Source organism: Perissodus microlepis, chromosome 7 (assembly GCF_051167445.1).
Source record: "Perissodus microlepis isolate ML-2025 ecotype Zambia chromosome 7, ASM5116744v1, whole genome shotgun sequence".
In the NCBI taxonomy this organism is placed as follows: domain Eukaryota; kingdom Metazoa; phylum Chordata; class Actinopteri; order Cichliformes; family Cichlidae; genus Perissodus; species Perissodus microlepis.
In genome coordinates, this window is record NC_140467.1 from 22,231,209 (window position 1) to 22,256,214 (window position 25,006).

At 39.9% G+C, this 25,006-nt stretch overlaps 1 protein-coding gene across 1 annotated transcript in view; it reads right to left on the reverse strand.

Moving 5' to 3' along the window:
• Positions 1-25,006, reverse strand: part of LOC146383064 (copine-8-like) — an 80,478-nt gene that overhangs the window by 40,092 nt on the left and 15,380 nt on the right. Inside the window, exons 2-5 of the mRNA XM_084934195.1 lie at positions 24,477-24,517; positions 19,148-19,194; positions 15,922-16,025; positions 3,488-3,527 (exon numbers count right to left, since the gene is read on the reverse strand). Coding sequence (XP_084790321.1) covers positions 3,488-3,527; positions 15,922-16,025; positions 19,148-19,194; positions 24,477-24,517 — 232 coding nt within the window. The remainder of the gene's footprint in view (positions 1-3,487; positions 3,528-15,921; positions 16,026-19,147; positions 19,195-24,476; positions 24,518-25,006) is intronic.

Below are 25,006 nucleotides of genomic sequence, written 5' to 3' on the forward strand. Positions count from 1 at the left end.
GGGGACTTCCCATGAGCATTACTTGTCATCTTCCCATGTATATGTCGCTACTTCATGTCATTAATTTAGTCTTTTTCTTCCATAGTTTCTGTTTTGTCCTTGGTCACTGTACTCTTCTCTTGACTTCCCCCTCAGTTCCAATTGTTTGTAGTAGATGCCTGTCCTCCTTGTATCCTGGGGCTGCTGGGGGTGTCTTCCTGTTGAACAGGAGTTCTTCCTTCTCAACATTACCAAGTACTTGTTCATAAAAAATCTGATCATTAAAGATTCCTCTCTCAGTACCTTTCTCAAAACAACTGTTGTTGTAAATTGGTGCTATATAAATACAACTTCCTGTGCCTGCGTGGGTTTCCTCCAAGTACGCAATAGTCCTCCCACATCCCTAAGAGATGTTTGTTAGGTTAAATGATGATTTGAGCCGTAGTTGTGATTATGATTACTTTCTATCTCTGTCTGGTCTGTGATGGACTGGTAGGCTATCCAGAGTGAACACAGATTCTGCTAGAATAGACTTCATCCATCCATCTAAAGAAAGTGGATGGATATTACTAGTCCAACTAGAATTTTGGCAGAATTGTATATACAATATGTACATATCATATGCACAATCTCACACATTACAAGAAACTGTTTTAATATGAACTGTTTTAATTTAAAAATTTAGCTTGAATAATATGAAAAATATGTTGAACAAAACAAAAATACACATAAAATATTAAAATCCTAAGTCTTCAGAAAACTATAAGAGGTGTGTCATCAGCACCAAACAACACCAAAGGTAGAACAGAACTTTGTTTGAAGGACCCTTGGGCTTTAAGTCTGTTGCACTCAGTAGGTATTTCTTGCATCACACTTGTGAACAGTCTAATAAAGGAAATGCCACTATTCTTTTAAAAGCTGTTAAACAAATAACAAGATGTGATGTGCTTTTCTAACCACAAGACATTTAATAAAGGGAATAAAAGCTCCAGTAAAATCCAGCCGTCTCTCAAGCAGTCATGAGGGAACACCAGCCAGTTAACTTAATTACTGCCTGCAAACAAAAAAGCAATTTCTCCGCCTGGATTCATTTGCTTATCATCGAGTGCTGAATAAAGACTTTGTAATGAGACCGCTGTTTGTGAGAAGCACTGGTGTATTTTTCCACAAAAAAATATGAGTTAAATAACTGTGCGTGGTGACAAGCAGCGCTTAGGAAGAACGTCATACCCTAGCCTTACATCCAACTTTACTGTATGTCCCCTTTCTGAACTGTTTTTCCTGCAGCTATAAGTACTAAAGGTATGTGAACCATATGGCACGGGGGAAAACATCTGTTTTGATTAGAGAAGGGAGGCATCCTCTAAGGGTGCCAGTGAAGCTGCCAAAAAAGATACTGTACTTGTGTGCGTTTGTATTTTTTCTTCATTTTTAGCCACACAACTAGGAATGAACTGGACAATGGAGCCATCACTGTGTGCCAGATCTCCTATCCCACACATCCACAATGACGACAGGATGCATCCAAGCGTCCTCAGCCTTCATGCTTAGAGTGAATTGCACTGCTCACAGAGGAAGCCTCGGGGCACGCTGAGGTTGGGGCTGAGGAAAAGAGCTCCGCCAGCAGTTGGCAGTGAGGTCGAAGCTGGGTAATAGGAAGGGGGCTGGGTGTTGAGGTGAAGAGAGAGTTTTATACTGAACTAGTGCTGCTCAAACCTCTGTTTGAACTGAAAGGGAATGTTGTAGCTTTAAGCCAGGGATATATCAAATTTCAGAAAAGCAGAATCCTTAATCAGCAGCAGCATGACAAAACAAAACCAGAAATAACAAAGCTGATCAGAAGCTGTGTCTGATATTTATGTGTTTAATTTGATCATTTCGTTGAGCTTTTTCTATTTCCTGGAGTTGCTGTCAAATGCCCAGGACAGTGTTTTTCTCCAAATTTAATCTCTTTGTTATATTAATAAACCACCTTTTGATAAAGATGACATATTCAACATATTAAATTAGAAACAAAACAATGGAGCCTACATGAATGAGAACTTTAAGATATATAGCCTCTGTTGCATTGCTGCCTAAGTTTAGGGGTCAGCGCAAATTGATTGATAACGATCCATTTAAACTAGTCCTCAAAGAAAGTGTAAGTTCCATAAGTACTATCACAAGAAATACAAACAACATGTATTTATTTGAAGTTAAGGCCACACTAACTCATATGAGGTGTGGCCAAAAAGTTCTGGAAATCAGTCCATAAAATAATAAAAAAGCAATACCTCATTTCAATTTGTCCAATCTCCCCTTCAAGCTCCTCTTTGTTAAATGAACGGTATTTGTATAGCGCTTTACTTAGTCCCTATGGACCCCAAAGCGCTTTACACTACATTCAGTCATCCACCCATTCACACACTGGTGATGGCAAGCTACATTGTAGCCACAGCTGCCCTGGGGCGCACTGACAGAGGCGAGGCTGCCTGACACTGGCGCCACCGGGCCCTCTGACCACCACCCACCAGTAGGCAATGGGTAAAGTGTCTTGCCCAAGGACACAACGACCGAGACTGTCAGAGGCGGGGTTCGAACCGGCAACCTTCCGATTACAAGACGAGCTGCCAACTCTTGAGCCACGATCGCCTCACATGTTAGCATGTCTGGCATTTATATTTTGCTTCTCAATTCACAAAAAGGTCCTATTTTGTTTCCGTGCAATAGATCTCATTGCATGGATCATTCATTTTAACTCTGCTCTGATTCTCTTTACATTTGTGAAAACAAATGTGTGCTCTCAATCAAACACCTGACTGATGTGCTGCCTTCAGGGACCGTCTGTTTTTATTAAGCACTGCGGTCAATTCCCAGATGTGTCAAAACACAGCTTCCAAAAAGCTATTTCAAATTATCAGCCGAACTGAACGTGGTCTGGAAAATGCACAAGATGACTTTAACGGCAAGACTGGTAAAATATAAATTCGTTTTTAACTTTCAGGAACTTTTCGATCACTTTGCATTTAACTTGTGCTAGAAAACCAAAAGTATCAAAAAAGTATTATTTTAAAAGAAAGAGTATATGCAAAGTAGCAGATGCACCCATAACTCAGTGCCCTGATTTATCTCTAATCAGCTGCTATTTTTTGTTTTTCTTTGTTTTTTAAACATGAACAGCATCTATGAGGTGTGAGGTCTTGGTGACCTACAGACATAAGGAAACACTTTAAACCTCAGCCCTTGGTTGCTGTGTGGCTCTCAGCCTTTATTCTGGCCTTCAGTAAATGGAACAAAGTTCAATCAGACTGAGATCACTTACTTGACTTGGTCAGTCAAGAATAGTCCACCTTGTCACCCTGAAAAGCTCTTTGGTTGCTTTGCATGTGTGTTTATGATCACTACTTTTACCCCCAACATTCAGATTCAAATCAGGCTGCTATTGTTCTGGAAGGTTAACTGTGGCTGTATAAAATTGAAATGAATGCATGACTGATTGTTGAACAGCTGAGGTGAAAGAGACACTCACATGTCTGGAGAGGTTGTCACTCTTGCAGTCTAAATCATACCTGCAGAGAAAAAGGAAAAAGATTAAATATCCGAACATGGACAGTGGCAGCACAAACTGACTGACAGATATGTGACTGAAAGGGGACCGTAGTGTCAATTTTTTGCCTTCATTATCTAGAGGCATTAATGCAAGGTACAGCAGTTCTCACTAATCACTGTAAAGAAGCTATTCATGCTTAACACAGGTTTGTGATGGCAGGACCAAAAGCTTCACTAAAACGATTTCATGCATGTGGGTACATAATTACCAGGCTCAGTACTTTTAGGTCAGGTGAAGGCTTCAGCAATTTTACCACCCAAATTTTCCAGCTTTCAATTATGACGGTTTAATAGCTTTTGGTTTGTAGTCAGTATGTATCTACACTGCCAATTAGATTATTTTAAAAACTGCATAAAATATATTTCAAAAAGAAAGAAATAACACAGAAATATTCAGGGAATCAACCAGAGTCAGCATGCTACGTATTGTATTCAATAAACACCACGTTTATAAAACTTCATATAACTATCATCTATAGTATTTATATTATATATGCATATGCACATACATGCACCTGCACACAGTCAGACATACACAAACACACCCATCACAGATTAATGGATCTCAGTGGTCCATTCTTACACTCATGATGAGTAATATAGTGATTAGGTGCTTAAATGCTTTTGGAGAATTTTTGCATCTGGGAATATTGTTAACTTTAAAGCACAACAAGGCCCCGCATTGCCTCAAGGTTTAGCTATTCTATTTCAGCTAAATCGCAAATCCACTGACTGAAGCAATAAGAAACTCCAATGAGATTTTACTTAAGACATGTACTCTCGAGTAGAATCTGGGTAGGTCTGGAACCAGCCAGAGAGGCACCAGTCCTGCAGTTTTTGTTGCTGCATCAGGTTATTGTACATGTATTAACATGATGAGCGTGTCACTCTAGGTTTGTCATTTTTCATACAGATGTATTTCAACCCAAACTATAGTCTTAACCTATAAGCAAGTGCATCTAAGTGCCTAAACCCAACCACACAATTTATTTAGTGTCTAAATCTAAATAACAAGTAAAAATGAAATTAAAAATTTGGTCAAAATTAAACAACTTGGACCAGGTTAACATTTAATGAGATTTAATGACCTCTCAATATTCCTCTCAAAGTTTTTAACTACAGTACATATTACTACTAGTGTTGAGGGTTTTTTTACCTGCCTGCTTGCAACTGTGCTATTTGAAATTGTGTACCAATTAGAAGAGCAGTAATATAGTAGTTTTTATAGTAATTTTTAGTATTGATTTAGTATCTGAGCATCATTTTGTTTGACAGCCCTTCACGCAAGTGACAGGAAACCCCATGGGGTAGACCTGCAACCTACTTGCAGGTCGGGGGACACTCTACTTAGCCTGCTGCTACCACCACCATACTTCAGCAGTATATGATGGATGGATGGAGTGCTCTTGGCACCCAGTATTGTTGTAGCTAGTCTGTCGGTGCACCAACACCAAACAAGATCTCATGTATGGTAAGAGAATGCATTGGATGCACAAGTCCCCTGGACTTTGGTAATACCTGAGAGGATGCTAACACCAGATGACAAAAACATTAACAGAGCGATTTTGACACTGCCTGTAGCACTATAAGCAACAATTCATTTTTACAGTCTGTCCAAACTGAAAATGATATAAGGTGATGTACAATCACTAAATATTCATTCTTCCCTTAATCTATAATGAGTTGTGACAAAGTCTGGATAAATCAGTATCCCACCAGGGGCAATCTGATAACAAACTTTTTGACTCAATGGAAAAATTGGACCAATAATTTTTTGTTTTGGTTTGGGTTTTTTTTTTTAGATCCAGTCTACTCTCATTTCGTGTCAAACCTGATGGCTACATTACTCACAACACAAGACGATCATTTAGCTGGATATTTGGTTGTGTTACACTAGTGGTAGGAAATGTGGCCTTGAGCCATTAACCTGAAACAGAGCCCTGAAGCTTCGCTCTAACTCCCTCAGTTTTCACTTTTTATTCAGACCCAAAAGACACCAACTCAAATGTAATCACTTTAGGCAGCTTAACAAGCTTCACTTGGCTCCTTCTGATGCTGTTGAAGGTTTTACTAAAAACTTACAGGCTTTCTCTTGAGGCATGCAGTGTTAATTTTCTGGTGCCCACTGAGCTTACAGTTGTCAAATGAAAAAATAAATGTGGCAGATCTTGCAGATTTATGACTTCCATCTGTGATCGCCGCTTCCTAACAAACGCTCGTAAAGGATTCAGAAATGAGCAATTCCTGTATTTGTCCATCCTAACATTTGTCCAAAACCAAACGCAGCAGCTATGTTGTGCATGCCATCTAATCTACTTAGCTCCCCACAGAGCAATTTATCCAGCTTTATTTATTTCCTGCACCACGGAACCTCCTTCGGTGTGTCAGGTGTGTGTCAATATGCGAGTGCGGTGTATGTGCAGCAGTGTGCAGCCGAGTGTGTAAATGGAAGAGCCTGAGCGTTTCTTTCTACAGACAGCATGCCATGTACGATAAGGCGCCTGCTGACAAAACGGGGAGATGCCGTGTGTCACTACAGGATGTGGAAGAGAGCTCGAGTACAGTGCCATTACTAATATATTTCCATAAGCGCAAGGAAGACACGCTACTGTTACGCAACACGCTGCCAGCAAAATGCACAGGTGCGCTTCATGTTCTATTCGCCCCTTGCCTCTGTCACTCCCAAAGGTTCATAAATGATTCATTTAATTTTATTTCATTATAAGAGACCCAAAGAGAGCAAGAGATAAAAAAGAGAGGGAGCACGAGAGGGAGAGCGGGGGAAAAAAAGATGTATGTATGATGATTTGGCGGCACATGTTCACCCGCACATACACACGAACACACACAAGAGTGCTAGAGTAGATGTCCCATGGCGTCTTGTGAGTGCACATTTGCTGTGTATGACTGGACGTTCGTGCGTGAATGTTTATGTAGATGACGTCACTCTGCATCGGCACTGGGCCAGACAGGATTTCTCTCGGTCCTGCGCTGTCTGTCTTTGGGAGTGGGGGGTTGCTGCTCAGAGCTCTGTTTGAACTGAGCAACAATGACTAATGACAGCGCACAAATAAATGGGGCCGAAGAGGCAGGCAAACAACAGACAACGGCTCACTGACACTTCAGCGTTGTTTCCTAACAGCTTCATAAACCACTGAAAAGCTTTCAGGCTGACTGACACAAGATATCACACAAATATTTTATTAGCGGCCTCTACACTCACATGATCGAGATGATGTTTTACCAAAAATACTGCTATAAAAAGAAGTGAAAAACCATCCGACCTTCAGCTCATGTAGTCCAAGGCCAATTAAAAGGCTCTTATTAAGTTGTATCTTTCTCCCCTTTTGCTTTCAGAAAGCTTTCTTCTGATTGGCTGCCCCTCACAAACAAAAGCTCTGAAAAAGCAGGTGGGTGGAGCTGCAGAGTTATGTGTCTGCCATGACGACATTAAGGATATATCCGCTCACTGAGATCATACCAAACCAAGAGTAGAAAAACTCTCAGAAGCAGCCTGAGACCTGAGCTTTTGGCTTTCAGAGATTCAACACTGACCTCATTATTTGACACTGACCGTGTTGCCTTAGAGAAAAGTATGGTGGCTCTGAGAGGTCAAAAAAAACTTAAATATCTGCAAATGGAAAAGTGGGACACAATAACGTGATGGAACAACTGCAGAAGTAAAAGAGCAAAAAACTTGTAAAGGATTGCATTTAAAAGTATAATACTATAGACACATATTTGTTACTGTTAGCAAACGTCTATCTACTGTTAGCTTATCAGCTAGGTTTTTCTGTGTACTTTTGCAACATTTTTCTATTTGCTGTTGTTTCTACTGTTACTAGTGTTTTTAGTGTCAGCGCATGTGCACATTTTCACTAGTCACCGTTTTTTCTTCTAAAATGCATATTATTATGCATTATAAATATTTTTATGATTAAGAATATTGACATGCATGTTATATTTACAAAAAATAATAGAAAAGTTTGCATCCCAGTGCAGCACTGTGGCATGGTTAGCACTATTGCCTCACAGCATGAAGGACCTTTGTTCGACTCCACCACCTGGCCGGGGCTTTTCTGTAGCTGGGATAGGCTTCAAAACTTCTGCAACTAAAACAGAATAAAACAGACTATATTCAATTCTTCTCATACTCTTTTGTTCGATTCCTTGTGTACATACACAGGGAATATTTTGTTCTTTCATCTTGGATGGTGTGTATGTTAGTTTTCAGCCTGCTTCTTTGTCCCAATCACATCTTGTCTATATTTTAAATCTCAATGTTTCCCGTTGTTTTCATCGTATTTTAATGTTAACATTCTGGATTACAGCAATAATGCAGTATTTATATTACCACAGTGAAAGAGAGGCTTCCTCTAATGCACAAACTTTTACATTTATATATAAAGCTGTGTGTATTTCACACTGTGCCATCATTTATTTTGTTTTTCAGTTCAAATTCAGTCAATATTTATTGTTTTTTTTCTTCCCCCAAAATGGAAAAGAAACATGACATGCATTCTTCATGGTGAATTTCTTCTTCTGCTCTGTAAAGGTCTTTGTTTTGCAGGAGATATTCAACATTAATATATTTAAGCAAATCTGAACATGAAATTGGTTCCACTCTTTTATTCTTGAGTACCTTAAATATTTTTATATAGCTATATCTTTATTGTATTCCTTTTTTGGTGAGCATTTCACTTCATTTTTTGAGGTCTGATCCAATTTGCAACACTTGATTAGACCACCATCCACCCAGGGGGAGCATCTCAAACCATCAAATAAATAAAGTAGGGGAGCATTCGGCATGGCCAGCGTCTGTAAGGGCAGTTTGTGGGGGCTTAGTGCTAGCTGGCTATATGGGTCTATTGAAGGGATCTGAAGCTTTATAAAGAAGATGGCAGTAAGGAAGGAGTGTAGGAGCAGCAATGAAATGAGTCTCAGACCTCAGGACAAAGCAGGAGGCGAGTGCAGTTACTGGTCCTGTAATGAGAAAGAACCTGTGTGTGTACATGCATGTTAAAGCTCAACATGAGTGCAAAAGACTGCTTGAGCAGTAAAGTGTATGCATGTATGCGTGTGTGTGTGTGTGTGTGTGTGTGTGTGTATGCGCGCGCATGTGTGTGTGTGTATCTGGACATTTGTCTTGGTTTGAGGGCAGGCAGTGTGTGTGGGCGTCGCCATGTCCTAGCTGCGAGTGATCACAGGACCATCAGCCCAGAAGATAGTAACAAGGGCCTGATGCTCACCCACTCACAAGAAGCCCCACAGGGAGTCGGCTAGACGGCGCACAGACACACACACACACACACACACACACACACACACTACACACACACATTCCATCACCCACTCTTCACTACTTGTCAGCTTTTAACATCTTGTATGATATTCTGGCAAAGTCTGCACTACATTCCTCTGGTCCACAGGGATATACACACAAACGTTAAAGCACATGCACAGAAATGCTTGAGTTATTTATACTTTTACACACAGAGACATTCAAAAACACATTCTCTATGGCTGGATGATATAGATGAACATCATCTCTCTTTATTTTTATTGCGAGATGGTGCAGTACAGAATATTTAGGTCTGTATTTTCTGTGAGAAATATTACAAGCAGTTCTTTTAAAACAGACTGGTGTGTCAAATGAGAACCATTTCTTTATGTTATTTGATTCATACGGTAAAGGTATGAAGTGAGGTTGAGAGGTTATCATCAACAGTCAGTATTTTACAACTCAAATACAATGCAATATATTGTTTAGTTTCATATCATAACTCAATGCATCTGGGCATGTCGACATGTGCTTTCATGTTAACTTTGAACACGAAACAGTTGTTGGTGCCAGATAGGCAAATGTGAGTACTTCAGATATATGCTGATCTACTACTTTTTCCACAACCATCTTGAGGATTTATAGAGAAATAGACTGAAAAAGAGAAAATATCCAATGAGCAGCAGTTCTCTGGTGAAAATGCCCTTTTGATGCCAGAGGTCAGAGGAGAACGTGTGACAGGATATGTAAGAGTGGATGCATCCTGTTTTGTATCAATGGTTGGGGGATATTTTCCAAGTGCCCCCTTAGTACCAACTGAGCATAATTTAAATCCCACAGGCTAACACAGTACTGTTGCTGACCACATCGCTTTATAACCACAGCATACCCATTTTCTAATGGTTGCTACTACCAGAATAAGCTTAGATCATCTCAAAATATCTTTCTGAACTAAACACTGTACAGTGTTCAGCATAGTTCACTGTACTCAAATGGCCTCCACAGTCACCAGATCTCAATCCAATACTTCTCAATCTGTTTTAGTCAAGACGGGCTGCATATAAAGTGCTTAAAAAAATGTTTCAATCAGAGTATAGCATCAAGTCAGTTAAACTTGTGGGATATTGATCTGATCAGTTAAATAAAAGAGGAGGTTGTTAATCAGTTTCAGCTGCTTTGGTGTTAATGAGTGCACTAGTGTGTCACTGCTGCTATATATATATATATATATATATATATATATATATATATATAGATCTATAGATCTATATATATATATAGATCTATAGATCTATCTCTATCTATATATCTATCTCTATCTATATATCTATCTCTATCTCTATCTCTATATATATATATATATATATATATATATATATATATATATATATATATATATATATATATATATAGATAGATATATAGATAGATATATAGATAGATATATATATATAGATAGATATATATATATAGATATATATAGATTGTAGCCAGAGCTACAACGTAACACTGGTGTGCATGTCTGTTTTCACGAGGGTGGCCTGAAGGCCCAAATGAGGTTGGCCAGAGGGTAAATGCCAATCAGGCACTGTGGGGCCTGACTGGCATTTGCCATAGAATACCAGAACTGGCAGATCCATCACCAGTACTCTCACAGATAAGAGCAGGTTTACCCTGAACACATGTGACAGCTGTGAAAGGGTCTGGAGACGCCACGGAGAGCATTATACTGCCTGTAACATCGTTCAGCATGATTGGTTTGGTGGTGGTTCAGTGATGGTTGGGGAGGCATATCTCCGGAGGGATGCACAGACCTCTACAGGCAAGGCAGCGGCACCCTGACTGCCTGCCATGAGGTATCTGGATGAAATCCTACGCTAGTACAGTGGGTCCTGGGTTCCTCCTGGTGCACAACAAGGCCTGGCTTCATATGTCTATGAAGGCAGTTCCTGGAGGATGAAGGAATTTATACCATTGACTGTCCCCCACACTTGCCTGACTTAAATCCAATAGAACATATCTGAGACATTATGCTTTAGTCCATCATTTTTCATATTTATTTTTGGGTGTTTTTGAATTCAGCCGCCCATAGGCTGATCATTTTCATTTCTACCAAACCGTTACCCACTCCATGTCAGTATAGATATCCAGCATGATATTTGTTTCCTTTGTGATCTGATGTCTTTACAAAGTGTTACTTTAATTTTGTTTAGCAGTAAATATTTTTAACAAGAATAAAAGAGCTATACATCTCCCAGCCCCATCATATATTCTTAACATGTACCCTTTAAAAAAAAACCACTAATGCACACATATAAATACTTACACCTCAAACAAAGTGGAACACACAGTGCATATCTACATGACTAAATGTATTCAAACAATCCAGAGTGTCTGACACAAACCATTAACCAACTTAAAATACAATACACTACCTGCACAAGCACTTTGTATCTACACACAAACACACACCCAGAATCCCTCCTTGACCTTAACTATAACCTCCCACAGCTTGTGAGCAGCATGCGGCCATGCTGACAGGCCAACAAGTGAACAAACAAAAGAGCCATTCCATATTTCATGAGCTACCACAGGAAAATACAATGACGATGTGTGAGGCTTGAACACAATAGGAAAAAAATGCACTGCAGTCTTGCTTTGATAGTTTGTCTATTAATGCCATTTCTCTGTTCATTTTCATACACCACGGCTGGAGATGCATACAGTATGTATGTACAGTATGTGTGTGGATAACAGAGCATGTACATGTAATAATGCAAATAAGCCTAACTGCCAATTGTCCACCAGCTATTTTACTAAGCTGAAATAACTTTATGTAAAACAAGTGTTCAATAAAACTCAGCCTTGTGAAAACTTTGGAAACTGTTCTTTTGTTCATTGAGCTACTGATTAAATTTGTTTGAGGGACATATGTACTAGCTATATTTTATATTTTCCTTGTGTTGTTTTGTGTATTTTCTACCAGATACTGTGGTACCACACAATTTTTAAAAAGCCACGTGCATTTAAAAATGCATAAATATAAACAGAGCACAATTAAGTGAAAGAAAAAGGGACCAGAACCAGATCAAATCTGGCCCTCCTCGTATTCGGAGAGTAGGGATGGGTATTGATAAGATTTCCACGATTCCGATTCCATTTTCGATTCTGTTTAACGATTCGATTCTTTATCGATTCTCTTATCGATTCTTTTTAAAAAAAAGGAGAACACTAAGGTCGAATAGCTTAGAACTTTGTTTTATATCTTCTCTTCAAACAAGATAGAAATTTAGGAGTAACATGGCCTTACAAACCCGACAGTGAGATCTTAAGAGATCCACAGGCTACGGCTCTTCAATGGGGTGTCACAGGGTCCCCAGGAAAAAAAATTGTAAATGTAAAATACTAAAATAAATATTCTTCTGTAGCAATAACAAAGTATAATATAAATTATTCAGTAGCAATTACACAAGAATATCCAGTAATGTCCCTGCCTACAATTAAACACATTCACTTACCGAAAATCGGGGGCATCTGCTGTGGCAAATGGGTGCAAGCCTTTACCACAAACTTAGTCACTGCTCGGTGACATTCGTCTATCCTGGCCTGAAAGGAGACGCTACCAGTAGACTGCAGCGACAACTGCCAGCATCTGAGCCAGCCAGACTCTGTCTGTCTCTCTCATCATGGTCACCTAAATGCACAGTAATGGCAGGTTTTGTGATAAGGCAGATCGCGCAAACATAATATGCACTGTTGTTGATTATTTACCTGCCGCATTAACGGGAGAGGACGTGCAAACGTTACCGCTGCTGCTGGGTTGAGATTCACGAGTCCGGAGCGGAATTAAAAACACGACATTCATTTAAGGTTATCGGGTGTTTTTTGCATATTCGTAGTGTTTCCTCCCTTAAATGTCTGTGAAGGTTCTCAGTCATCCAGGTCATCGTAGTCAAAGGAGCTTGCAAAGAAAAGCGTCTGGACTTCTTTAAGTTACTTGAAGACGTTTCACCTCTCATCCGAGAAGCTTCTTCAGTTCTAAGGTCAAATGGTGGAGAGTCCCAGATATAAACCTAGTGGGAGTATCCCCCCACAGAGGGACAAAAGGACCCCCTGATGATCCTCTAATCGCCTGAGCCAAGGTGTGAAACTGGGTGTGGGTCCCAATCAGCCAGAGTTTCGGGTGTGTTCATTGTGAAACCTGGCCCCACCTTATCATGCGAATTCCTGAGGTCAGACGGCCCAGGATGTGAGTGGGCGTTAAGGCGTCTGGGAAGGGATCTCAAAACTGGATTATAGATGGCAGAGAGTTGGTGTCGTAAACCCCCGCCTCTGTTCAAAGATGGTCGCTCACAGTGGACATAGATGGCTTCTGTCACTCCTCTTTCAACCATCTGTCCTCTCTGTCCAAAATGTGAACATTGGCATCCTCGAAAGAGTGTCCTTTATCCTTAAGATGCAGATGGACTGCTGAGTCTTGTCCTGTGGAGGTGGCTCTTCTGTGTTGTGCCACTTCACAAGCGCATGGCACAGGTGGGGCCAGGTTTCACAATGAACACACCCGAAACTCTGGCTGATTGGGACCCACACCCAGTTTCACACCTTGGCTCAGGCGATTAGAGGATCATCAGGGGGTCCTTTTGTCCCTCTGTGGGGGGATACTCCCACTAGGTTTATATCTGGGACTCTCCACCATTTGACCTTAGAACTGAAGAAGCTTCTCGGATGAGAGGTGAAACGTCTTCAAGTAACTTAAAGAAGTCCAGACGCTTTTCTTTGCAAGCTCCTTTGACTCCTCCCTTAAATGAAATATCGACTTTGCAAGTATTGCAAGTTGCCCCGTTGTCATCCGTTCTCGTAAAGTATAACCAAACTTTTGAGCGTTTGAGCCGCTCACGCGCCGTGTTTCCTGCCAGGTAAATGACGTTCCGCAACGTGGTGACGTCATTCGGGGCAACTGGAATCGATAAGGGAATCGTTTGCAAAAATGGCAAACAATTCCAAGGAATTGAAACAGTGGGAACCGGTTCTCAACAAGAACCGGGTTTCGATACCCATCCCTATCGGAGAGTGGTAGTCTGAGTCCGAACCATCACTTTTACAGCCTTGTACTGACAAACATAAAACTGCATTAAAGTAAAGTGGCTAAGCCGAGATGTGTAAATGTCTGTTTTTGACTTACAGCAATAGAAGTGGAGAAGTGAAAAGACTGACTGAGAAAAAAAAGGACTGAGCTCTCTTTTTTCTAGAAACGTCTTAGGCTGTTCATCTGGGTACTTTTTTTAAACTTCATTAAATGCAAATGTTTCAACATGTACTTGTAATTCTTTGCACTAAAACAAAGTCAAAATTTCAGAGGTGTTTTCAATCGGTCATTCTGCAGCAGTTTTACTGGTCAGCCCACTAGAGAGCCAATCGAGCTGTGTGCGGTTGACAAAATGAAATGATTCGACACCCTGATTTAATGGCTTTGTCCTCTGCCTACACTCGACCTCTCCGTCAAGTTTTGTTAAATTTAGCTTGGTGGTTTTCTCTAATCTTGCTGACAGGAAGTCAGATGAAAGAGGGGCACTCTGAAAGTGCAGATCTCCACTAGAGCCAATACCCAGCCAGCACAACGTTAAAGAAAAATGATCCAGAGCCACATCGTATCGGCTTCTTTCTGTGGCCGTAGTAGTTTGATGAAACTCAGCCTGGTACAAAGAAACAAACCTGACACAAGGCTCTCAGTGAAAACACAGCATCAGCAGGGATAAATGCGTTGATTTAAATGTTTGGGGTTTTTTATATTTAGTTTCACAATTTTTAATCTTTAAAGAGATGATCTGCTTTAGCCATGTGATTCATGCATCGCAATCACAGTTATTCATCAGCTTCTTTTCTACCAGCAGACTAGCAATGCCTACTCATAGTCAGTCACATGCGCACAAGCACAGCCTTTGGATTACACTTATTAAACTTTAAATGGCTTATTGTGGTCCACCCGCACCAATGCAGTGTGCCAATGCAGATCAGTCCACCACAACTCACTCCTCTGAGGTCAGCTTTTTCCCACTGGTAATTTATTATTATATATTGTGGTATGTATTTACAAAAGGTTTGTAGAAGGTTTAGTATGATCTCTAAAGTCAGCGAGTCAAAAATACAGCATGGCCTCAAAGTGTTGCCATAAAGTGAGCCGATGATTTTAGATCAAAACTCTGGATTAAAAAAATATTAATGTATTCGTCAAATTTGTGTGTTGCCTGTTGTGACAAACTCACACACCAGGAAATATTCTGAATTTTAATGAGCGTACAAATTATGTCTGCAAAGAGTGCAAAATTACATGCAGGAAAGGTGGGGAGGGGAAAAGAACAGGAGGGGGTCTTGAGGGAAGGTGTCGGTTGTTTTCTGATGTGGCAGATGAAAAAATCAGCTCCTTTAGCATAACAACTTCTATGTGAGCGGCAAGAAACTCTGCACTGACCCAGAGATACCCGCCCAGTGCTTAAGGCAGTCAATTAAAATTGTATGATCAACTGTGTCAAACGATGCACTTAGGTCTAAAAGGATTAAGACCGAGCAATCTTCTGCATCTGCTGTTAAAAGGAGGTCATTTGTTACTCTCATAAGGGCTTTTATGCACACCACACAGCACTTCACATTTAGAAAAATAAGGCTGGGGGTAAAAAAAAAAGGCAGATGTGGTATGTTGACGCTCTTAAAATATCTCTATGACAAACTTGTCTTTTTAGTAGAACCCAAGATGAAATAACCAACAACAAGCGAATCATAGACATCAAAAAAATGTGTGATTCACTGCGGCCATCTGGCCCTATTTTGTCACCAAGCAACGAACAAATGGGATGAGTTCAAAATGAAAACGCTGGTGAAAAAGTGGCACGAAAACTTGTCTTTTATTTAGAAGAGAGAAGACGTACATCTCCCTCAGCGCAAGCCATGAATATTTCAGTCCTAACTCAACTTCGCCCCACACAGAGCAGCACCCGTGCCTGCGCAACACACGCTAGTACACAATAACAAACACACGCGCGCACACATTAGCACGGATAAGTCAGCTGTTAACTTACAGGTCAAAGCGTAGATTCTGTCTCTCCTCGAAGAAATAGTCAAGGATGAACTTGCGGACAAAGTCGGGGTTGAGGGTGTTGTCGATGACTTCTGTCCTACCAAACTAGAAGGGAAATGACAGAGGTGATATTTTATTACTGGGAGCAATAAGGGGGCGGGACACACTGACATTGACAACTGACAATCTGAATCATACAGCATATAAGCACACCAGCTTCATGTCAGACACTTTTTCATGAAACTAGGCTAATTATAGTAATATTTACATTTCACCTTCAGCACATGCACAACATGTGCCACTCCTTTAAAAACTGCTTTCTTGTTCATTCATTTATTCACCAGGAACTCTAACTTGGTCACATGAGATATTGTGTGTGCTATTTCAGTTCAGTTCAGTTCATTTTATTTCAAACATTTCAAACATGTGCCTTCACAATCATTACAAAATATCATTCCATTATTTGTTTGAAAAGGAGTAGGCAGAAGTATTTACTTATTTGTCCCTACCCCCTCAAGTTTTATCTCTCATTCATTTAATTTTTTTTTTTGTCTTAAATTAAACAAACAACATATGAAACAAAAGTAAAGCAAAACAAAACAAAACATACATAAATCAAAAACAAGAAATTAGCAAGCCCCACCATAGTATAGTTTCTTTCATATGAAAAATACAGAATGTGTATATTTGCAGATACACAATTTATGGAAAAACAAACAAACCAAAACAAAAAAAACAAAAAAAGAACCACAACACCATTACCAGCATCATTACCGTCCTGGGTTAACCTCGTTTTCTTCATTCTTATACTTATACTTAAAATTAGGTTTTTATATTTTACTTTAAACTGTTTTATGTTTTTACTGTCTTTTATTTCTTCTGTTAGACTGTTCCATAATTTAACTCCTGCAATTGAGATAGACATCGTTTTTAAAGTTGTTCTAGCACTTTGTATTTTTAAATTCCATTTCCCTCTTAAGTTATACCCACCTTCTCTTTCTATGAACAATTTACAGATTTCTTTGGGAAGCAATTTATTTCTTACTTTATACATTATTTGCGCTGTTTTAAGCTTCACCAAGTCTTGGAATTTAATAGCTTGCATTTTGACAAAGAGTGCATTTGTATGGTCCCTGTACCCTACATTATTTATTGATCTAATGGCTAGGGATGGGTATCGTTTAGGTTTTATCCGATACCGGTGCCAAACCGGTACTTTTGAAACGGTGCCGGTGCTTAAACGGTGCTCAAACCGGTGCCTAAAGAATGGATAACACAAAATTGGTCCAGAAACCTCTCATGTTCAGCTGTTTTTTTTGTAAAAAGATAACAATGTTAGCCTTTTCTGCAGCTATGGGGCATATATGGTATCACTCTTGGCTGGAAGCAGTGCTTAAACAATGGAAAAAACACAAACTTTGTCCAAAAACCTCTCATGTTTAACTGTTTTCCACTTTTTCTTTGGTCATTTTAGCCTTTTTGGCCAGGGTGAAGGGAGTATCTGCCATCAAACAAGAAGACAGCCGCATGTAGCTATGATGATGTTTGCTAGTTCACCTTACATGCATTAATGTAATAACGTGGTTAGCCTACTCAACGTAAATTACACACGAACAACATTAAGCTACTCACGCAGAGAAGACCGGCTGCTGCTGCCATCATCATCCGTCATCATTTCTGCTACACTGGCAGGGCTAGGGGCCAGGACTCTCCTCTTCGGGTTCTTGGGGGATGTTGCTAACTCTGGGTCCGATAACAGGCACCACACCCGCAGTAGATGTGCTCGGTGTGAGGTCTCGCAGCAAGCTATCAAATACGGCGCATTTTTCGGCTTTTAAAAAAAACGCTATGCGTCGCCAGGTGTTTCATCGGATTCGAGGTGTTGCCTCCTTTGACAGTATCACAGTATCACCTTAAAGCACTTGTTGCAGGCTGCTGAGTTTGCATCTTTTGCTGTGAAGTACAGCCAGACTTTTCACCGCTTCGCTTTGGGCATTTTTAATCTGTAGCTCTACGGACGTACCTGGACCCGCCTACTATCCTCGGAAACGTAAAATGATTGGCTAGAATTCAAAGTGTATCACAGCTCAGGAAAAAAAAGCACCGAAATAAAGCACCGAAATGTGCCCTGTTTTTCGGTCTGGTTACTACCGTTTATGTCAGAACCGGTGCCATCATGGCACCGGATACCGGTACCCATCCCTACTAATGGTCCTTTTCTGTATTATAGTTATTGTTTGTGTGTTACTTTTGTATGTGTTTCCCCAGACCTCTACACAGTAGCTCATATATGGCAGTAGTAAAGCACAGTATAAAATGTGCAGTGCTTTCTGATCCAACATATGCTTTGCTTTCCCCAGGATGGCAATGCCCCGTGCCAATTTCCCCCGAACATAAGTAATGTGTGGCTTCCAACAGAGCTTGTGGTCAATGATCACCCCAAGAAATTTTATTTCATTTACTCTTTCTAAATATACATTGTCAACACATATTTCTACTTTGATGTTTTGACTTGGGATAAGAAGACGTTTTGTGAATGGAATCATATTAGTGTTTCCCGAAACTGTGCCTTTCTCCTTAACTGTCACGGGAATATCTCAATGCAATGATGGAGCACAGCAACATAACCTTACTCATATTTATAGTCTCATCTTATAGTAGCAAAGACAATTTTATGACCCATGCACAAGTAATTCAGTCGTCGCAGACTGAACGTCGACCCGACATGTAGTTACATTTCTTGGGAAGTGCATCTCAAGTTATGTGGAAAGTTACAGCATAGATTTATTGCATTAGTCCAAATCAGGCCATGGTCTCACTGACACCTGAAAGAGGCCCTGTAAAGATCTCTAGCCCACATAGCACTCGCTAAGCTAGTTTAATTACACAAATGGATAAATATGGATGCACACCAAATGACAGCAACATAATTAAACATTTTCATGCTTTCCAAAAAGAAATGTCTGCACATAACTGTTAAGATTCTATCATTAACACAAGAAAGCACAAGAACAGAGTGAGCTTGGTTAAATTTGGTCAATTCAAACTAACACAAATGTCCCAAAAACCATCATCAACCATTACTAGCAATTGTTTCATCATTCAACAAATGGCCCACAGGCAAACTTGAAAAAAAAAGGATTTAAACAGCTTTAGCGTGACTCACTGAAAAGCTGCACTGCTGCCATTTATACACAATGCCTTCACAATCCCACCGCTGTACTCACCTCTCTCCATTCCTTGTTGGCTATTCCTTGAGTGTACAGGACACAAACTGTTGAATTAGAAGCAGGGAAGGGAAAAGAGACAGGAGACAGTCAGATTGACTGAAGGGTATTTAACAGTGAACAAAACAATGCTAAGATGTCAGCTGAGAGCTAGTCCGCCCCTCTGGACCCCAGCATGAGAGGAAAACTCCCTAATTAAATGTCACTCGAACTTTTGCCTTGTAGCATGGTGATATTTCAGAGAGGAGAAGAGGAAGAAGGGAAGAGGAGGATGAGGATGATGGTGCTGGGAGTGGTGAGTGTGTGAATGCAGGAAAGTCCTCCTTATTGACATTTGAGGATCTTCATCCAAAGGAGTCTTGAGTGTGTTTTGATGAGTGACCACTTGTGGGAAGAGAGCGAGGCAATCGTGTAGCAATAACATGACATGTCATTTGGATTCGAGCAGCCAATACTGTACTTACACCCACCTGTCATCTACCAGTGCATAAAAACTCTCAGCTCACACACTTGTAAATTTGTTTGAAGAGTGAATAGTTGAATGGTGGAAAACTAATGCTGACAAAGCACTTAAGTTATGGATACGTTTTCAATTCCAACAGCAAAGCTATGAAACTGAAAATGAGGTCATACCTCAGCAACTGCTTTGTGTACTGACATGGTGATGAGGTTGACCAAGTAAAGGAGCATTACCACAGAATTTTAAAAATGCAGACTGTATATAAAAAGTTGGATGTTGTGTCCGGGTCTGAAAAATGAAGCCGATGTGAAAGTGCCGTTAACTGGCATTCCTTCTAACGGCCAGCAGGGGGAAGCTTCTCTGTTTGGTTGGTTGCACAGAAGTCGTTAAACCACCCTCAGTTGCTTTTTGACCTTTTCTAATGATGAAAGCTCAATCACTACTTAAAACTCTTAAAAACATCACTTTGAAAATATAACGTATTTTCTCCATTAGATTCAAAGAGAACAACGAAACAGTTTATGCATTAAGCTAGGCCTAGCTTCTGACAAGTCTCCAATTGGTATGTCACAAAACCAACACCAACACAGAATATTTTATTTAATCTATTTTATTTTATTTGATATGCCTTCAGCTGACACACAACTCCACACAGTACTGCTGCAGACAGGCGGGGACACAGCCCCTTAAAGACTGATGCCCCAGTTTTTATAAGAAATTCGTTGAGGGCCACTACAGCTCCCGTTTTACTGTTAGTGGTTTAACTATTAGCAATATTATATACTAGCTAACGGCTAATAATTAAACAAAAACATTAATGTTAGAGAAAGACGGAGTTCAGCCCAACTGCAATATTAACAGAAAGTCTCTATTTAACAAGATAACATGATTATTTGTGTCTAAAAAAGTTTTTCTTGACTCTGACAAAAGTCAACCAACAACTAGATAGAAACAGTGGCACTCTACATTAACCACTCTATGTAATCAAGAATGAAAATGAGTCAAGTCACCAGAAGCTCAGGAAACAAACAGGATTCGCACAGACCAGTATTATTGTAATCCTCATTTAAAAAAAAAATATGCCTCTTACTTTCATCATTTTTCCCACATGGAAAATGATAGGGAGTAAGCAGTCGGCCCTCTGATCACTGCTTACAGCTACATTTCCTCTTCTCATTTCATGTGCTGAGTCAGGTCTCTCTTGCAAATGAGGTCTCAGGGAGTTTACCTACCTAAGTAAAGCATATATCAGCTATATAAACTCTGTAAGAGGTTCACTTGCACCAACAGCTCTTAAATTCAAAGGTTCATAATACAGATAAGATAAAATACAGTAAAATAAACAGTTATTGTATATAATGAAAGTATACATATTTATTAATTTGCAGTTTCTGATACTTTCTTGATGTCATCAAGCATTAAGGGTGAAGAAGGAAATAAATACGTCTAAAGGACTGAGGCTTCTATTTATAAAAGATTAAAAACAGAAAGGTCCTCTCAGAAAAAAAATAACAGAAAAAAAAACGCAATCAGACAGACCAGAGACTTATTTTTGTGACATCTGATTATTAAAGGAACACCTTCCGCTGAGACGGCTTGCGTTATAATTAACTATAGCATTAATTAATTGTAAATTTATGCCTAAGTGAATGCATTAGCTGTCATCAACTGATGATATCACATGACTAGTGCAATCATGTATTCATTAGCATTCGTGGCCGTTAGTGAAAATCTTTGTTTTGTTAGCTTCAAATGAAGATTTAGAAATCTTCCTGCAACATCAGGTTAGGTTGATTTGCTGATAAAGTCCCACCCACCACAAAACTGACATTTAATCATTTAGAATAGACCTGGAGTCGAGTCAAGATCAAGATAAACTATTAATAATAATGTTTTGTACATTTTATGTTTTTTTTCCCCCACCTCACAAATTTCACACTGAATTTGAGTGCAAACTTCAAAAAAAACATGTCCTAATTTATTCCCGCCTCCTGTGTGGCTGCAGAAGTGTTCAAACTTGCTGTGTTTTGGCAGTCTGTCAGTCTGTCAGTCTGTATAAGTTGCATAGTGTACAGAGTGCAGTGAGCTAGGGCTCAGCTGGTTGAATATACAGTCATCCTTTAATCTTGCTATGAAGCACCGGATGACACATGGTCTCCATGTGAATGTGCAGAGAAAAAAAGCCATTGATCATACACCCGTACACAATACGTCCTCACCGTCAGTACTTTTAACTCTTCCTTAATTAAGGGGGGGGAAGAGATTGACAAAGGCACCACAAATGCTACTTTTTTTAACGTAAACAGTTTGATAATGTTCCCGTCTTCTTAATGGGCTTTTCCCAATTGTCGAAACAGTGTGATCAAAGCACATCCACGCACCACGGGAACAATTGCTAAAACACAAACACACATAAAAGCACACAAGCATGCACCAAAGAGAAACACTGGACTGTTGTTCAGTTTTATGAGCTAATATGAATATGGTACGTGAGCTTGCCCGAGGCCCTGGATGTGTGCGCTTTTGTGTGTGCATGTGAGTGTGAGCGTGGCTCTGCCGATGCGGTCTAATGCTGTGTGACTGGGGCCAGTGCTGTCAGCAGAGCAGAGACATGGACGCAGCACAAGTGCCTCCTTGCATAAACGCAGGGATGCTCATCCTCCTTTCTCACTATCTGACATTTAAAGGTCCAATCCGCAATTCTGGAAGCTCATCAATTATGGGTTCACACACCACCAACCAAGGAGAAACGCTAGTGCTTGCTGTGCAGCGCTCAGGTGCTAAAGTGCTAATATTTAGGAAATTCAGCTAAAGAAACGAAGGGTAAACAAACCACGGATGATCAGAGGTTAAAAAACGATTTTAACTTTTAAGATTTCATGTAAATGTGGAGTATTTTTTTTTTTTCAATCGTGGTTATTTTTAGCAGGCTGTTAACAGGCATGAGTGTCACAGTTTGCTAGTGAAAACAAAGTAGGAATGACAGATGAAAACAACAAGGAAATGCATTACAATCCCTAAGCCTGTCTGGGCACGTGTGTCTGTCTATGAGAGGATCTGTACACAGTGTTTAGGACAAACAAAGCTGTTGTGTTTCTCAGATATTGTTTAGAATCACATATTGTCAATTCTTTCCATTATGGGCCATCATAACAATCATCAACAAGTCATTGCCATCTGCATTTGATGATTTGTAAATGTCATTAAATGCATATTTGTTAATCCAACTGTCAGTCAAAGCAGAAATGCCTTAAATCATACTCTGCTTGTGTATTTGATTTCAAAATTAGACATAATTTAAAAAACAAACATAACGTTATATTTAAGGAGACTTGGAACTAGTGAATGAGACCATCAAGCTTCGACTGAGATCAAGGGAACCAAACTGGTCTGTTCCTTGGACTTCTGTGCAATCTGACTTCTTTTTGAAACCAGAGGTGTCACCTCTAGCTAGCCGTTACAAAGAATCCAAATTTAAGGTGCTTCCTCTTTGGATTCACTTTTCACAGCAACAACCCCATTCGTCCCCTATCAAGGATGTCACAATACAAGAATTTCAAACTTGATACCAGTGCCAGTTGATACAGAGGAAAATTGATACTTGAGGAGAAAAAATAAAAAAGTAAGAGAAATCTTTTATTTATTTATTTTTTTTTTTAGAGCAAGATTGGAACAATAGCCAAGCAGCCGTGACTAAGGAAAGTATGAAGTAGGTTCCAGGGTCCTTCTATGCCACAAACGATTATGCTTGTGGTTAATATTTACATTTTAACCACCTAGCTTAATCGTCTCTTATGTTTTCCTGCCATTATTTTCATATTGACTTAACATAAAACATTCCCCGCTCCATATTTTACAGGAATTGCTTTGATTTTTTTTGACATAACAATAGTTTTAGCCCCCCACCAAACTTCAAAATAGGAAGATGCAATTGTACCAACATTGCTCGTCTTTTCTAAATAACAAAAATGCACTGCAGTACTTATTTAAGAAAACCAAGCCTGTTGTTCCCCCAATTAAAAATTCTATAGGTACATCTGAAGATGATGCCTGTATTCCTGCTATTCGTTAATATTATAAATGCAGCATAGAAGGACTCTGGGTTCAAATGTGACAGTGTATGAGATATGAAGAACAAATACCACCAACATTAATTTTCATTTTTGAAGCAGCGTGTCTGTTTGGTTATCTTGTTTTCACTGGTGTTGATGTGACAATTCATTTCAGTCAGTAACAGAAAAGAATGAAGTTCTGATAGAGAGCCTGTGTGTTAACAGTTTGCCTAAACATAAAACCCTTCTTTGAAATGAGAAGTCCATTTATTAAAAATTTTTTTAATAAATGGACTTCTCATCCTGCTCTTAATGTCCGTCTACTGAGGTAAATTGCTGTTGGATTGCACACTGGGCCTTTAAAAACCACTGGACCAGTTGCCAAATTGAACCCCTGCTGTCAAGTGAGTGAGGAGTGTGTATGTGTGCCGTTTAATCTGTAGGAGGGAAGCGGCTGGTTTGTGTGTGAAGATGATCTGGTTCCCCTCACTCACATTGGGAGCAGAGAACAGTGACGAATACGACCCCTGACATATGCAAATGTCTACTGATTCACACAGGCGAGGCAGAGTGTGTGTGTCCATGTGTAGTGCATGCAAGCTGTGTTTGCACAGTACCAAATCTGCCTGCATGTGGTGGATGTTTGTCTGCGATTGTCTGTTTGCCTGTAGAATTTAAAATCCACCTGTACATGTGCATGAGAGAGTGCGTATATATATGTGTCTGGGGATTTGTGTTAGGCCTGCTGGGAGCTGTTGCACTGATCTGTTTGTGTGCACATGTGTGTCACAGAGAGAGTGATAAGAGACAAGCTTACTTGGATCTGACTTGGAGAACGTGTCTCTATCCAGCAGGTTCCTAAAGAAAAGAGAAAGACAGAGAGAGAAAGAAAACAAAGACTTCCATTAACGTAAAAAATTAATTACTCAGCTGTCCTACTTCAACAAATAAAGAGCAACTACAAATTTATTACATCATTAAATTTTCCTTAATTAGCTCCCATTCTGACCCCGACAACTGGTTTTCTCAGAATCCTCCGACGACTTGATTAACAAAAGCCATTTCACCCAGTCACACTGCAGCGGTACAAATCAAGCTTGAAGTGCAGCCCATTTATATTTTAAACATACAGGAAAAACAGCAGAAAAGAAGATGCATTTTTCACTTTTTTGCACTCTCCCGGAGTGCCAGAAGCAACTGTGGAAGCTGCCATCAAATTTACATGACATTCCCGGCACTGCACGGGCACGGATAAATGCACCGAAGAGCTCCATCACGGAGCAGATGCTCGGCGCTTCTGAGATATCCCACAGTAAGACAGCTCTGAAGGAATTAAATATTCAAATG